Source organism: Chenopodium album, chromosome 19 (genome assembly GCF_948465745.1).
Source record: "Chenopodium album chromosome 19, dcCheAlbu1.1, whole genome shotgun sequence".
NCBI classification, from domain to species: Eukaryota; Viridiplantae; Streptophyta; class Magnoliopsida; order Caryophyllales; family Amaranthaceae; genus Chenopodium; species Chenopodium album.
In genome coordinates this window covers 10,312,528-10,330,341 of record NC_137852.1, presented here as the reverse complement: position 1 = coordinate 10,330,341, position 17,814 = coordinate 10,312,528, and the positions used below count along the sequence as shown (strand labels likewise).

Genomic DNA, 17,814 nt, shown 5'->3' with positions numbered 1-17,814 from the left:
ACTCTCCCAATAGATATACAATGAAAACCGAATTCATGTGAGATCTTATTTGATTCATCCAAACGTGTGGTTGCAAAATATAAACTTCCTTTTATGATTATACGGAGTAATACATAATTGAAGATACTTGTTCCTTATTTCTTTAGTGTAACCCATATCAAATGAGGCTGTTTTTTGTAAGTGTTGCACTTCCATTTTAGGTAAACTACTAAATTTTAATATTATACATCTCTCTTATGATTTTTTAATACCCCAAACTGCCACACTTACTTCTTATTATATTAAAGTCAATTAAATTACCTAATAATATGTGTCGGTTAGAGTGTAACACTTAAAAAATGCGGAGGAAGTAATTACATTTGAATTTGTGTATTGAAAATTGTGCAAAACAGAAATAATACAATTAAAAAGATCATATGAAATACCATTTTTCTCTAGACAGATTGTTTAATCATACATTCATACATTATTTTCAATAAAAGATGAACTAAAATCAATGAGAAAAATAAAACATAACATTATCTTTGTTTGTTTTTTTCTTGGTTCATTCACTTCTACCTAATTCAAATTTTAGCAAAGCCCCTTTACTATCTAACACCAGTTAGCCCCACAATAGTTATACCTTTCTACTCAATCTCTCTTACTTTATCTGCCTTATTATTAAACTCACTGACCTTTATACTCCATCTCTCTTGCTTTATCCACCTCTTTCAGAACTTTAAGAATTTTCTGGATCTATGTATATACAGCAATTGAGTAGAACAAACGTTGGAGGTAGTATAGCACAGAACAATTTATTTCAATTAAACTTTTTGGCAAAAGAATGTAGAATAATTTAAGACAAGAACATAAATTACAAGGTAGAAAATATAAAATTTAAAGAGCAAGATGCTAGCAATATTAGTAAGAGTCGGAGTACATAAAATTTTAATTAAGGGCATAAAACTTTAAGGTTTCAGTACTCAAAACAGTTATATGACAAAAAAAATAGCAATACTTAAAAATACAGAAAAATGTGCATCAAGATATAAAGACTTCCAAGAAAGAAAATCATCCGTAGATAGAAAAAAAAAAGCCAAATTAGAGAGTTAGAGGAAAAAGCTTTATTAGCTCACTACACATAGATATAAATGAAAAGTTGATGAGACAATACTTATCAATTGAAGAAACAGCTGCTGGGAATTGGGTCAGAAAAACAGAGCAAGCAAACAATTGAAAGAGAAAATTAGCTAAGAACAGATAGATTGTATTGCAAGTCAGTGTAACTTCAATACAACTCCTTTCTTTTGAGAGGAAAGGATGCTCTCCCAAGGAATGAAGTCCACAAAATGATTTCTAGATACATTCCCTCTACAATTATTCCCTTAAATAACCAAGGATAACTAACAGGCTGCCATAACAAACTCAGCACACACCACAAGGACTAACAAACTTATTTCCCAATTACTGATTTACCCCTCCCTGTAACTAACTTCCAGCTCACCCCAAGCCAACTCACTCTCTCCTAACAGCACCTTGATTAGCCTTCCTTCTAGCATAAGTGAAGCGAATCTTTGGGCTGGGCTGGGCTGATCTCTAGCAACAGCCAATTTATTACTCTTGCTACTAGCCTACTAGTATTAAGAAAAAATATGGAAAGCATGATTTCATCACATTCAGTTTGAGAAAGAAATAGAATGGAAACAAAATAAAGTGATAGTCAAACCTTCCATCCATAACTTCCGGCACTAGAAGACCAAAGCGATCAACAAACTCAGCATAAGTTCTTCGAGTTGGATAACCAGCAAGACTTATCCGCACTGCTTCCAAGACACCCTGCATATATTCAAAGCATTAAGCCACTTCAAACATGATAACAAGTGGAATGTTAAGTTAGATCTAATATGGAACCTAAGGGGTTCCACAGTTTTAGAGGCAACACTAAGCTTTCTCGAAATTAAAACATAGATGTCAAAACGTGAATGACCACTAAGCTTTCCCTAATTGTAGACATAGACATCAAAATGCATGCTACTTTTTTCGATTATCGTAACATTTGGTAAAATGTGATTTGCAACATAAATTTAAAAACAGAATAAGCAAAGATATTCCATAATGTTGCTCCTCCATCAGTTCTTTCCCATCCAAACGACATTCTGACAACAACAGTTCCTCCTCACTCATAAAAGGAGGGGGTGTTCTACCATAATACGAGTCTTCTGGCACAACGCAAATGAATTCACTTAAAGCAGTAGTTTGATATCACTAGCAACATTCCCTAAGACAATTACATGAGCTTTTCTTTACCATCTTACAGTTAGATTAGCATATTCAATTTAGCTAATCCCACTCTTTAAATATGCTTTAAGGGAGAGGTTCTTGGTGAATTAAAAAGGCATTTCTTATGCTATAAAGCTCTTAAAGCTATTAAAGAAACAGTGCGACAGCATAAAAAATAACAATTGGATATGGAGTTCCCGATCATTTAAAATAAAGCAAAAAGACGACAACAAAAATCTACTCCCTCCATCCCATATTTTACTTCTACACCAGCTTTTACAGAGCTATAAAAGATAAATTGTGGTTAGCATACTTATCGTAATTTTGATAGAGCACTAGATAAGATAGTTATAGAAAAGTATTTTACATTGTAGAAATAGCATGTTGACCAAATTTGTAAATAGATAGTGTATTTCACAAGGAAGGTGGGTATCAAAATATTATGGTGTGCCAATGTGAAAAAAAATAAATAAAATAAATAAATAAAAGGAAAGAAACAGTTAAAATATTAGTGGGACTAAAAGAGATGTAGAAAACAAGTTGGGATGTGCGTGTAAAATAAAGGGTAGCTTTCATATTGGGGCAGAGGAAATAATATACAAAGTGAAAAATTATGGAGCAGTTGTCTTATCTCCCCTAAAGCTGAAGGCAGATCAAAATATTTGTAAAAGCTAAAAACTTTGTAAAATGTCTTTTATAAAAAAAAAATAATAATAACAAAAAAAAAATAGAATGCAAGAAGAAACAAGGTTTAATGGAGTATAACAGCAAGAGTTTTATTTCTCATTTAATAAACAACAGGTGTTATACTATCATTGCATCGAAAATATCATTCAAAGCTGTAAGTTGCTTCTTGAGACTCACCCCACAGCGCAATTGGTGTAATATACTCCGATTCTCAAATATATTGGGTCGATTTAACGAGTTTGGCTTGATACAACGAATATAATGAGGTTCCGTGCAGTTTAGAGTCTCCATCAGTGCTTGAAGTTGTTGCTACAGAGAAAAGAGAAATAAGACATGATTGCCAAAAAAAATGATTTGAATGGTCATAGAGGTAAATTATGCAAATGTGTCAATCATAAAAGAAAATGTCATAAACCTCGTATTTATAATCAGAAGGCAATCGGATAAAAAGCTTAATTTATTAACATGTTAATTAATTTCATTAGAAGACAACATTTTTCACAGACCATAGTTGCAAATTTCAGTCAGACAAAGCAACTTATTTTATATACATTAGAATTTAGAAACCTCTTCTTTCAACCTCTGGATTCATCAGATATACTCTTAAAAGCTATTTCCCCGTCCTGAACCTAAAATTCAGTTTATTGATTTCCTGGATATCTTAAATTATAAATCAATTGCCACATCTAAAGTTTGTATTCATTTATGCAACAGGTAATTTAGAAAATCAAATAGTATGCAACCAATAAAAATTGTTTAGTCTGACTGATTCAATACCAACGCAATAAAATATTAAGTCTTTTTCAGCAATTATAGATGAAGTATTCCTATGAAAAAAAAAAAAAAAATTCCTGTAGGCAACATGGACATAATTATCAAATTCACATTCAACATTTGACAAGTGATCTAATACATCATACCTTAAATCTCGAGGATACAGAAGAAAACTTGTATGATGAACGTGTTGTCTCCTCGGATATAGAAGGAAAAAGACCAGCAATTAATTGACACTTTGAGGAGGATAAAACATGACAGTGCTCCACAACCACATAGTCACGGTTTTTGTCAATAAACTTTTCAGTTTGATACGTCACCTACAAAGAGCAAGAAATTTGGGGAAAATTATATATATTAATATAAAGCAAAGCTTATAAAAACAAGACTGAAAAGATTAAAACAAACTTGAGAACAAAAAAATTTTAAACAATAGTCACGGCCATACCTTGCCAGCATAATGAGAGACAGTAAAATCCGTACGAGAGAACTTTGCCTTCTCCAACCTTGGGTGTGACTGGAAATTTTGGAATAGCTTGGTAGTAAATGTATCATGTGTTGATTTAGGGAACATGCTGCAAAATGAGAACCAGGAAAATGACAAAAAATATAAAATTAAAAAATAAAAAAAATAAAAAAACTACTCCTTCAAGAAATGTATAACCATAATTAAGCAAGAAACAAAATTGTACCAAGCTTCATCCAGAAGAGCAATTATCCCAATTGGTTTCTGCAAAATAGATACATACAAGAATTCATAAGCAAGTGAAGCAACACTATACACTACGCAGATCAGTACTATCACCAACAATGGTACACAAAACCTTCAGCGTCAAGCCTGGTCAAAGCATAGGCCCATATATTCTAAGTTTATAACTAGTCTAAAAACTCACAAAGTGATGTTTCAAACTACATAACAGATTATAGATAAGCTCATAACATCAGAGTATTATGAACTACATAACTTTATAAGGAAATTACGTAAAGGATAAATTGGGATAGCAAAAGAATATGGAACAATGTAACAGCCAAAAAAGCCACAGCTTCCTAATAAAGAAAACTTTATTAAAAACATGCAAACAGGAAGGAGAAAAAAGCGTGGGAAGATAAACCTTCTCAATTAAGTCAAGAACATCCTGATTATCAACAAACTCAATGTAGCTCCAATTAATCTCTTCTCTATTATACTCTTCCTGCTCCATCTTAAATACGTGCTGGAAAGGAAAAAAGCAGTTACAAAATTTAATGGAAAGAAGTACATCATTAACAGATGGGCCATAGAGATTTCAAGTTAACATCACTACAGACCTCATTAAAATGTTGTTGGAGCTTTTCGTTTGCAAAATTGATACAGAACTGCTCAAAACTGCAAAATTAAAGCATTGGTGATCTAAGATTGTGCAAAAACAGATTAAGCCACACAAACTTGAAAAAGGAAATGGAAAAGTAAGTCTTTTTTAACACAGCATAAAACCAAGGACAAATTAGATAAAATAATATGAAAAGCATATAATCAGAATGCGGAATTGCAGGCACTCACAAAACACAAACACAGCACAAAATTCTAATAGAATAACAAGATTATACAATAAAATTTCTAGCATATCATGACCGAATTATTCAAGGTTGTTAAGAGAATAAAGTCCAATAAAACGAGTCACAAGCTTGAAAGTAGACGATGCTCTCTCATTTCTGTACCCAGCTCCCAGCTTTGTCACTCATGGGGTTGGGGGGAAGGGTGGCAGTCCTAAGTCAGCCCTAAGAAAAGGACACACTTACAATCTCATCTCATAAAGGCCTTAAAAAATGTTAAAATGTAATTAGGTGCTGGAGGTGCAAATTTTCATTTTTGTTGGATTATATCATAAATACGAAGTAATCAATAAGATTATGTGTTCCGACATTCTGCAAAAACGGTATATCATATATTTATTTTCTTTACAAAATCAATGCATGATTGACTAATATATTTTCTTTATTGCTCTTCTTCTCACTTCTTATAACCACATAATAAAGTGTAGCTCATACAACAGTACAGAGTATTATATATAATTAGCCTTGTTTTTTCCAAAATTTATGAGCTTTTGAACTCCAAGTGCTACAATCTAAGGTTTTAAATGGAGGTAGTACCCCGTGATATTGAAGGTGCATGTATAATGTGGGTATTTGTGGATCAAAATAGCAAATGCCTTCATCTAAAATACACAACAGAAGGTTACTCTCACGCCAATCATACATGCTTATGGGCAATAATACAAAAACTAAAAAGTATGACAGCACTTCTAAGAAAAAGACCATAAAAATCTCTGCTATATCAGTTGCAAAATATTAAAACAAAATCAGCTACCTGTTATGCTTAAAACATTCAAAGCCATATATATCCAAAAGTCCAATTTGTATACGAGAATTCGCATCTTGCCCGATAGAACTATTCATCTTCTCAACAAGCCTGAACAAGTCCCACAAAACATAAGCTTCAATTTCCATTTCCCCAATCAGATCTTTCCAATACTTCAAAATGGAAAGCATACCAATCAAACAAACGAGAATAAACAGTCTTAGCCAAAGCATCACGACTAGCCAAAGCCGCATTACAATCCAAGGCTTTAATAATGGTTCCCTCACGAGTTTGAATCGATCGTGTACAAAGTGATGACAGCAAAAGATTCACATCGCACCTGAAAGAGCCATAGCTATTTATTACAATCAACTGAAAAACTAAACACTGCACTGCAATCAAAACAAGACAGGAAACCTATTTCTTAAGATGGGTACATAGAGTTTATCTTTTTTAACTAAAGGTTTTATTCAACAGCAGGTTTAATTTTTAAAAACTAACTGCAGGTTCAATAATATAATATTTAAACAGAATCTCAGTTTTCAGGTTCATCTTGTTTGCACAACAGGTAAATATTTTTTATTACTTGATACTTTAGCTATCAAAGATTCTAACAATTTTTTTATTCAGGCAGTATTTGGTGAGGAAGTGTTTTCCACTCTTTTCCAACTTTCCTTTTTTGGTTTCAACCGGATGAAAAAAGGAAACCAATTCGAAGGAAAGCCACTTTTTTGTCAAAATTGCTGCTTCTTGCTTACCATCTCAACTAGATGGAGTTAAAATGGCTGTAGTCTAATATTTTCTGTACAACCAAACAAAGGAAAAACAATCTTCAATTCCATATTCTTTTAGAATACGTTTTTCATTGAAAATTGTTCAGTGGCAAATATCTTCCGTCCAAACAGAGTCATAAAGACTGACTCAATTCTTTTTAAACTAAAGGCCAATTATCTGGTCACCTTTTTTACTAAAAGGCCAATTTTCAGCTCAATCATATTTTCAGACAAATCAGGATTTATAATTTACCACATTCAGTTCGTTAAAACTAAGTGAACTTTTAAAAGCTGAATATGTACGAATGATAGAGCTTATACTTGTTTTAAGATATGTACTCACACATAGCTCGGCAAAAAGAACTTACTGAAAGAGGTCAGCAGCCATCTGAAGATGGAAGCTAGATGCCTGGTCCTTTATTATTGAAGAGTCGTGCTCTTTTCCAGGAGAAAATTCTACATTACCCAAATGCAAAATAGCAGCCAATGCACGAAATATTGCTTCCTGTACAAATAACAATTTATCAAGCAAACTGAAGAGCAAATAATGCAAAGATTGCAAACTAAACAAAACCATCATAACCTGTTCATCCTCGCTTATGCCAACAATGGTCATTGCCCTTCGAGTTTTCATGTATTCATCTATATTGCTAACCCCCTCTAGCTCATATATTTTACTTTGATTTAAATAGTGAAATTGTCTTGGATCTTCCAACTTGTACTTCTCAGAATCCTGCTTACAGGTCACATTAAATAAATAAATGCTTCAACAAAAGAAGGAAAAAGAATTCACTCACATAGAAATGACTTGAGGCACATAAAAATGCAATGCCACAGTGATATTAAGGGAATCAAATGTCTTCCTCAATCCTTAACGAACTATTACTTTCAATCAACATATGTGAACTAAAATAAAAGACAGCATATAGGTCGTATCACTTAAATGATCACTCATTTGCACACAGACAACAAGGCTAATTGGTGAACAACAGACCAACCACAAGCAACCCACACCAAGAGAATGATCTAAAAGGCTTGTGAATTCCCAGGTTTCTAGTTCTACCAACCAAAGACAGCAAACTCAAGAAAGTATGTCATGCAGCATCCCACTACCCTTGGCACTAACACATTAAACAGCTACTGAAGTATGGATAAGCTATGAGCACTAGCTCCATAAGATTTTAACTTGGTCATAGAAGGAAATAAGCTCCATTTGCCATCTTAACAAATATAGGCAGGCATATCTTTAGTCCCTGTCATACTGACTCAATTTTTTGCTTCTTTAAAGCTCTTGGCTTCAGGACTTTTCTGGAATGTTCTTATACAGTATACACTATGCAGATGAATCACTATTCAACTTTTTTCCTATTCTTGAATCAGTTTTCATGCCTAGAAACTCCAGTCCCAAAATTTGTTGTCCATCCAGCAATTCATTGACAAATTTTCTCAGCAGAAAAAGAGCAACAGGAGTATATGAAAGCAGAGTTGTAAAGAAATCAACAACCTGTCACAGAGAGGATAACCGCAACATTTTTAACCCCCACTCAAATGAATATAGACTTGTTAATCCAACAATATTATACATGCTACATCAGGACAACATAATATTGGCAATTAAATTATTGAACACACCATTATTGAAAATCTTTCAAGTACAGTTCTTTCTCCTTCACGCAAGTTGTCCCTTGCAACAAATTGGTATCACAAACAATGGAGTGTAATGCTTTATCACCACTTCCACTTCACTACTCCTATAAGTATACAAACCAAATAGCAATTCACTAGCAATGACAAATAAACAGAGCAACTAGAGCCTCTATCATAAAGCTCATGGAATCATCATCTCTGTACAGAAAATTGTAGATGTTAGTTACTATCTCAACTGTGACACCATGACCTCTTGTCTACCCAACACACCCAAGAGATGAAGAATAGCTACCTAGATAACCTTCCTCCTTGCAAAATCAGCAGTTCCAAAGAAGAATTGAAGGAAGAGGTATCAAGGCCTTAAACTAGCAACTCTTTTTCCCCATAAAAAACCAAGTCTAGATCAGAACAAAGCATTATAACAGAAGGGAAAAAGATCCAATATTATTCAAAGCATGGAACAAATAACATTCAGGTGAGAAATGAAATGGCAACCATTTGTATCAAACAAGGGAAGGAGGCAATAAGTTAATAACTAAGAAAGATAATCGGAAGAAGAGAGGGAAGTAGAAAGGATGGAAAGCTCACAGAACTACAAGTATATTTCAAACAAATAAATAAGACAAGATTAATCATACAAAAACTAGCTATTCTTTCCATTCTAAAGCACCATTTATATTCACTTACTTTTTCTTCTTTTTATTGGCATAGGAAGGCTTCTCTAGCAACAATAAATGATTGGGAATATAAAAAGGCATGTGACAAACAAAATCACAATTCAGAAGATAATACATACACAGCGTGACAAACAGAACCAAAACTCAGAAGGTAGTACATACATTCAAGAAACCTTCAGCAATTGCAAATAGACCTTCATAAACATCAGCGTCAATGAAAAGTCTCAAAATTACCTCTCTAGATGCGCAAAGTTGGTAAAAGCAGTGATAATTCCTTTCAGGATCTGTAATTTGAACAACACGGGACCGCTCTAAAAGATAGGTTCTAATTGCAGCACCAGATATTCTACCGTTATCGTCGAATTGTATCTCAACAAATTTGCCAAAACGACTGCAAAAATCAATGGAGAAGAATAACCAACTACCGGTAAGATGAAGGAAAGCAAGATAATAAACCGGAAAACACATTTAGGTAAAAAAAAACACACACACACACACACCCCAAAAAAAAAAAAAAAAAAAAAAAAAAAAAAAGGGAGAGAGAGAGAGAGAGATCACTCTTGCTTAAAGGACCAGAAGCTCTATAACAGTATTCCTAAATTCAACAGATTTGTTTCAATCACATGGCACGGCCAACAATAGGTCTCTAATAACCCAATCAACTAAGGTTAAACGTAAGAAATTTTCACTGCTGCACAACTAATTACAGTGTAGTGGCATATTCAAAAAAAAACCCCTTGCATAACCATTGATATACCTAACAAACGTTTACTGCTGCAAAGAAAAAACCGATCATAAAAACCCTCCATTCGCTGAAAAATCAATAATGAAGGTCAAGTATACAAGAAAACAATGGGCAAAGCCTCATATTCCAAGATACAAACTTATTAAATTCAGCATGATGTTTGTTAGAATTTACAAGAAAAACCTAGCAAGATGAAGAGAAAAAAATATATATATTTAATTTCACATGAAGATTAAATCAAGTAAATTTGAATCCTGTCTGCAGAGTGAGCAGCTAGCTCAAGTACAAAAAACCAAGTCCAAACAACACTTCTTAGAAGAGCCATAAATTCAACAACCACATATAACTACCAAGAATACGGTGTTGCCCGTCTTATCAGTTAGTGGCCAGTCCACTAGCATAAGAATCAAATAATCCGCTCCCAAAACTTGACAAAGTTGTTTAATAATGAAGAATAACACAGACCTAATTCCAGGTAAGATTAGAAAAGCACTATCAACAGAGGGGGAGAATTCAAGTTTGCAGCTTCAGTCATATTTTTATCAGTAATCAAAAGCTTATAACAGCATAAAGCTCCACTGACAGCGCAAATCCATTTTTTCAGGAAAAGGAACCAACATTAAAAAATTCTATGTCTTAGATATTAGGATGCTAAAGAAAACGACGAGTTACTGTCAAATGTCAAATGCTAGCAGGCATTCAGTTGCATCTAGTTCAACCCAAATAATATCAATTATTTTTCACTTATGTATATGTAGATATCAAGAAATACAGCCTAAATCGCCTACCAATTACTATAGAGAAAATCTAATCATAAGGTAATTCAGGTTTGCACTCTACATGCCAATTTGCATTTTAGGTCATAGCTAAAAGAAAAATTTGTCAAAAACCAACTTTTATAACACTTTTATTGTGAAAAAACACCGTATTAAAATTTTCTTGTAATTACACCTAAAACCAGATTTTTTTTTTTGCGAAATAACACCTTAATCCGGTTTCACCTTGTTTTCCAGCATTGACCCTCACGTGACGGTCACGTGCTCAACCCCCCCTCCTCAAAACCACCAAAACCACTGCCTAACCAACACCAAGCGCTGACACCACCGCCTAGCCACCACTAGAACCACCTCTCAGCCGCCGACACCACCACCCATCAACATAGCCGCCATCACCGCATACCCAAATCACTCTAAACCCACCGTAAAAAAATCCCTTTTCTTTCTTTTTTACCTTTTTCCCCCTCCAATTAGACTTTCTCACTCCTCTATTCTTCCTAGCAACCCTTGAATTTTTTTCAATTGAAGGGAAAAACTCCATTATTTTGCTCGAATTGATGCAAAGAACAACCACAATTAATCTAATTTTGTGGTAGATAAGTTGTTAATGTTAATAAAATAATCTTTGTTGTTAATTTCGCTGATTTTTTATTTATCTTAGATCTAGGGTTTCCAATTGGGAAAAAAGGGGGGGAAACTACTACCTATCCTCTTCTCTCCTCTCTATTGGTTTTTGGGGGAGGGTACATTTTTCTGGATGAATTCGGGTAATTTTGGGTGGGACGTGGGTAGTTGTGGAGGTGGATGAGGATTTTTGCGGGTGGGTTTAAAGTGATTTGGGTGGGCAGCGATGCCAGCTAGGTTGATGGTGGTGATGTCGGCGGTTGAGAGGTGGTTCTAGTGGTGGCTAGTTGGTGGTGTGGGCGGTTGGAGTTGGCTATGCTATAGTTTTGGTGGTTTTGTGGAAGGAGGGGTTGAGCACGTGACCCTCACATGAGGGTCAACGCCGGAAACAGGGTCAAAGCCCTGAAACCGGCCTAAGGTGTTATCTTGCAAAAAAAATCTGGTTTTAGGTGTGCTTTTACAAGAAATTTTTTATAAGGTGTTTTTTCACAAAAAGAGTGTTTTAAAAGGTGGTTTCTTACAATTTTTCCTAGCTAAAATCGTTGCCAAGGTCAAGCAGCCAAGTAAACACCCATCAATGTTTTAAGCATAAACCCAATTTTTTGTTTTCTATGCAAAATCAATATTAAATATTGAACATCAACCAACTATCAAAAATTGCAATAAATATCTATGCAGCAAAGGGATAGATCTAGTCATGCACATATATATAGCCAAACTCGTTTAGCATATTCCCTTCAAATATATACACCAACTGCCCAATGAATACAAGATTGATGTTGGTGTATATGCTGCTACTGCTGATCATAATTCATAATCAGCTGATTACAGCACTTGTTGCTTGCCTGCTGTATACTGATGATCAAGACACTGATGATATATCAGCCGGTACATGTCAGAGGTCCATGACTCATGCAGCTGGTACATGTCAGCAATCCATGGCTCAAGCTCCATGTCAGCAATAAACTCAAGACTGTTATTACAAGCTCTAACAATTTCTATTATACACTGTAACAGAATTTGATTCCTTGTGGAAAATAACTACTTGGTTATACAGGTGCTCACATAATTACCATAATATCCTCATTATCACTAACTCAGTTTGCAACTCTCTAACAATTAGGTTATACAGGCAAAACTATAGGGACGAAAGGAATACTCATTATCACTAACTCTCTATCAATTAGGTTATCCAGGTGCTCACATAATTACCATAATATCCTTTTTAAAAATAAAAAACTAATGATAGCAAGGAATGAATCCAACTTTTAACTTTTCACCTTAGCATAAAAAAAATTAGGGAACATAAGTTCCAACTTAAATAAACACTGCTTAATACAAAAAAGCCCAAAAGGGCAGATAAATTCTAAAAACTTCAATTAAGTTCCATTAAAGTTAAAGATGTGGAATGCATGGACATAGAGATAATTGTGCAGGAACTAAGTTGAATTCACGTGAAAACAAAGAATGTAGGAAAACCACATATATGACAAAAAATACAATAGAAATATACAACAACAAAAAGTTACCAAAGCACAATGTGCACACAGACCTTGAGTTATCATTTCTCACAGTCCTTGCATTACCAAATGCCTCCAAGAGTGGATTTGACTAAACAAACACATCAAAAAAAAAAAAAAAAACAAAACATAAGTTAGCAATTTGAACATATTAAGTGACACATGCAATACATCAAGCAAACCTCCAGCTATCAGAGGAATAAAGCACTTGAAAAGCTGACTTAAAGGCTAGAATTGTGTGGGAGTAGCTACAAGAGCTCCTACAAGTCCCAATATCTCAACTACTTTACACGAATGCAAAAAAATATACAAAAATGAGCATCATCGAATTCATATTTCATATTTTCAGAGTCCTCCCTAAGTGAAACAGAGGATCAAATACACACAAATTTACTGCCTAGAGGGCTGAGTGCTTTAATTTCCTTTCAAAACAGGAAACATACAGAATTTATTACAATTAACATCCTAAAAGATGGAAATTCATAGCGTTAAAAGAATACTAGTTGAAGACATACTTCTAGAACTTGCTGCTCAACTGATCTTTCACCATTAGAAGCACGGCCACCCATATAAGCAAGATACTGCATGATTAGTTTAGTCGTCTCTGTTTTCCCGGCCCCGCTTTCTCCACTGACCAATATAGACTGGCTCCTATGCTCGTTAATCATTGCTCTGCATCACGAAGGCCATTCCAAAATCCAAGTACATCATTCTCTGAAGTAATTTACAAGTTAATCTGTCTATGAGGGCCAATCCAAGTGCCAATCATCTCATTCTCATAGGTAAAATTCCACAAATGAGCATGTCTTATATCTATGTTTTATAAGAAGATACCTATATGCTGCATCAGCCACTGCAAAGACATGGGGATCCAGCTCACCAAACGGCGCTCCCTTATATTGTTCCATCATGTGCACATTATACAAATGTGGAAGTTTAGTGAAAGGATTCACGGCAATCAAAATGCTTCCGGTGTAAGTCTGAGACAAACAAACAAAAATATGTAAACAGGACAGAAAATGCATGGGAAGTTATCCCAAAATACTGAATTTATACATAAACCCATTCCCCCCCCCCTAAATGTCTCTTTATCCTTGATAATAAAGAAGTCAATCATAGATTGTAGTGTTGTACATAAGTCTACTTTGATACGACAATTACAACAAAAACATTTCAGATATATAAAGATACATAAAAATGAGGTCTGAAAGATTTGATAGAGAGAATCTTTTTGATGCGCTAAGCCAATAATGTCACTAAAGGTCTGAGTTTCTCTATTCAAGCAGCCAGCTAAGAAGCAAAGTAAAATAGACCACAAGCAACCCGCCAAATTATTTAGGCTGTGGTCACCATGTTGTGACATTTCAGAATTCAAAACAGCTATAATAAAATTCTAAATGTCCACTGATTTTATCATTATCCAGCCCCTCAAACCTCCCATCACAATCAAATTATTATTACGCTACATACTTCAAGAACACAGATAAGGTTTGTAAATATGGCATAAGTATTTACAATCTTATATAATCTCCAAATGGCCCTTATTTAATGAGTCAGCCCCCTTAAATATATTATTATATTAGTCACATTTAATGAAAGGAAATAGAAGTGAAAGTAAGCAAATAAAACTATTTAATACAATATGATGACAATATTAATGCTTCCTTAATTACAAAAAATCTTTTAAAGGACAAAGAGTATATAATAGGAACTACAAGAGTATGTCATTCAGATAATATTTATTTCAAATACCATTACAGATGTATAAGAAAAGACCAATAAATGCAATTAACTTACATATATGGTGTCTAATGCATATCTTCTCTCTAGATTATATAGAACTCCAGGCTCATTCAAGTACGTCAATTTGGTCATATCATCGACTCCACCAAGATCGGCATCTGGATCCCTTAAAAGTAACTTTTCTGGAGAAGATAGAATCTGACAAACAAAACCAAACTCACTAAACTAAAACTTGGAGGGAAACTACAGATAAATGCCCACGATAGAATTATAAAAACAAATAGATCAAGACTTGTAATTAAAGACAGACAGTAAATTGTTAGTCTACTTATTGAATTTCAATTCTTAGTTAGCAAATAGGAATCTGTCTTATTTAAGACATTAGAGATTTTCTTATTGATAAAATAAAATCGTCTTTGCCATTGAATGAAAGAACGCTTACATAAAGGGAGGATCTACAAACAATTCAAAAAAAATTATAATATATGCAGCTTAAGTTCCACATCGAACAAGGCCATTCCAGGAAAACTGCATGACCATGGGATCGAGTATATTTAGACACACCACTTACTTAAGCATAGCAAATTTGGGTAGAAAACAAACCCTATCATTCATCTTCAACTATATTACCAGATGACACCAAAGTAGACTGCCATGGAACTTTCCACCTTTCAAGATTTCCAAAACTGACATTAAGGCTATAAGTGTTCCAAAAATACCATCGGTACCATGAGTTCATAGACAGCTTACAACACGGCAACAAATGGCTGACTATCTCATTGTTAAGAAGACGTGTGATGCACTTCAATTGCATTAAAGTATCAAACCCTACTGGCTTAGTAGTAATGCTGAAATGGCAACCTAACTACCATGCCGGTTCATCTCAATTGCATCAACGACTTACGTATCTATAGGAACCTCACAGCCCTAATAATAAGCACTGCTTAAGTAACTCTAGTAAATCTAAATTCTTTGTACGTAACCACAAGAGCCTCCTCCTCGCTTCATATAACACATGCAGGTAACACCAACACCATCAATAAATCAAATACAAACCTTACATTGTACTTTTTTAGCTTTGCATTCACACCAATACTTAATATTAAGGCCACGCCACTCATTTGATTGATTGAAAAAATAAGTTAACAAGAGCCAATCAACATGAGTGGCATACTGCATACGTGCATCAAAGGACGTAAGATTTAGTTTCCAATCACACGATATGCTTTCCCGCACAAATTTAAATCACCGCATTATCCCACATTTACTAGTCCGAAGTATAAAGTCTAGAAACTGATTCCAATTATACAAAGTTTGTTGCCTGTTGTGCTTTAACAACAATGTACGTTGTACTTTTTATTGATTGCACTAGAAATGTGGTCCACTAAATTCATCATAATCAATATTCTTCGAATTGAATAACGACTAAACCACGAACCACTAACTACATCGCACCAAATGCGTCGCAATTGGCAAAATTAACCATTTCAACTCAAAATCACCAACCACCAGAAGTCAATTTCAGCTCTCCAACTAATTTTCACTTTCGCACAATCATTGATCATACGATTCACACCACAAAACATAATTACATCAACTTTTTATACATAAATTGCACCATAAATCAACTTTAACTTTTTAAGAAAATCAGAATAATTCCAAGCAGAAAAAACAAAGACAAAAAAAACAATTCACCTTCTTTCCAGAAGAAGTAAGAACTTGAACATTCTTTCCAATAAAATCAATGACTTCAGCTGGAATCCAAGCTAAATCCTTATCTTCAACCCAGACATTTGCACCTTTTCGAATACTACTCATTCTTAATCCTTCAAATTTCAACAAAATACTTCACAATTAACTTGACAATTTCCTCAAAACATCAAGAACCCTAGAATTCGAGAGTTTTCCAGTAGAATTGCAAGTGAAATTGGGGGAAATTGGAAGTTGAATAAACCCTAGAGGAGAGAGAAAGGGGTTAAATTAGGGGCAAAGTTGTGTGAAGTTCCCGCCCTCAAAAACAAAACAAATGGGCAAAGACATACGAAACGGAAGACGAAGAGAGAGAGAAAATTAAATTAAAATTAAAAAAAAATGAAATTAGAGAATTGTTCGTGTGAGACACGTCAACATTTTTGAAATTTGATTGAAATATTCTGCAAATCTTGCTGCCCGTTTTGTTTAGACTTTTAAAAGGATGATGTGGTCGGTAACACTGTATTAAAATACGGAGTTATTACACACGATATCGTACTCCGTAGAAGGTAGAGTTTGCTACTCTCCGTTTTTAATTACTTGCTTCATTTCTCCATATACGGAGTTTTAAGAGTAATTAGATAAAGTAATAAATATGGAGGTAGTGAAGTAGGTGGAAGAAAAAAACAATAAAAAGCAAAAGTAGTGAAGAGAGTTAAAGGAGAGATAATATAAAATTAATAAAATACTCTGTATGATTTTTATTGGGACCTCTAGTTAAGAGAAATGAATTAAATATTGTAAAAGGTTCCCAAGTGATGAAATGGAGGCATGGAGTAGGAATTTAAATTGGTCGGAAATGAAAGGTGGAGCAAGTATTTAAAAACGGAGGGAATATTACTCTTTGTTCAAAATAAATGTCACTGATGACGTCAAAAAGACTTAAAAACCTGACATATTTGTCAATGTATAACTTTAATAATAATTAGTTAATATTATATTTAAAAAATACACATATAATTATACTTAATTTAATATAGACAAAAGGTCAAAATCTAACGAACGTCCGGAGGCGTTGGATAAGATAGTTAAAAGTAGAAAAATTGTTAGAAATGAACATTAATTAAACCGATCGACGCGTGATTTTGGCATGCATTCCCAAAATAATATCACTTTAGGAGGGCAGGCGCTCGTTAGCAAAATCCTTCTATATATTATAAGCACAAACAGAAGTAAAAATAGTACGTGTGAAGAGTGCAAGAGTCAAATTGGGGCATTTATGTTGAAATGGACAAAGTACAATTGTATTTTCGGCATTTTTTTTATTTTGTCTAAACATATTTGGATATATATTATTTATCCAAGCTTATACTTTTTTCGTTCATTTTTAGTTGACGCGGTTTGATTTTTGACAATACTCATAAATTGTACTTTAACTTATTTTGTGATTTAGAGTTATGACAAAATATAGTCATGTGACATCTTGTATGAAGTAAATTTTGTTAATATCAGTTTTTTTTATGAAGTTTTCTTGTTCGTAATTATAGATATTAGTCATT

At 33.9% G+C, this 17,814-nt stretch overlaps 1 protein-coding gene across 2 annotated transcripts in view; it reads right to left on the bottom strand.

The window, feature by feature from the left end:
- LOC145595940 (myosin-15-like) overlaps positions 1–16,711 on the bottom strand; it is a 32,718-nt gene extending 16,007 nt beyond the window's left edge. Inside the window, exons 1-17 of one of the 2 annotated variants that reach the window (XM_081652372.1) lie at positions 16,259–16,711; positions 14,618–14,761; positions 13,655–13,800; positions 13,336–13,492; positions 12,853–12,911; positions 9,390–9,546; positions 7,415–7,564; positions 7,200–7,336; positions 6,252–6,398; positions 6,068–6,169; positions 5,029–5,086; positions 4,833–4,934; positions 4,413–4,450; positions 4,169–4,295; positions 3,867–4,040; positions 3,124–3,255; positions 1,706–1,815 (exon numbers count right to left, since the gene is read on the bottom strand). In XM_081652372.1, coding sequence (XP_081508498.1) covers positions 1,706–1,815; positions 3,124–3,255; positions 3,867–4,040; positions 4,169–4,295; positions 4,413–4,450; positions 4,833–4,934; positions 5,029–5,086; positions 6,068–6,169; positions 6,252–6,398; positions 7,200–7,336; positions 7,415–7,564; positions 9,390–9,546; positions 12,853–12,911; positions 13,336–13,492; positions 13,655–13,800; positions 14,618–14,761; positions 16,259–16,381 — 2,063 coding nt within the window. In that variant the 5' untranslated portion in view covers positions 16,382–16,711. Of the gene's footprint in view, positions 1–1,705; positions 1,816–3,123; positions 3,256–3,866; positions 4,041–4,168; positions 4,296–4,412; positions 4,451–4,832; positions 4,935–5,028; positions 5,087–6,067; positions 6,170–6,251; positions 6,399–7,199; positions 7,337–7,414; positions 7,565–9,389; positions 9,547–12,852; positions 12,912–13,335; positions 13,535–13,654; positions 13,801–14,617; positions 14,762–16,258 lie in introns of those variants that run through there. The other variant, XM_081652373.1, reaches the window with a different exon arrangement.
- Positions 16,712–17,814: the final 1,103 nt, after the last annotated feature.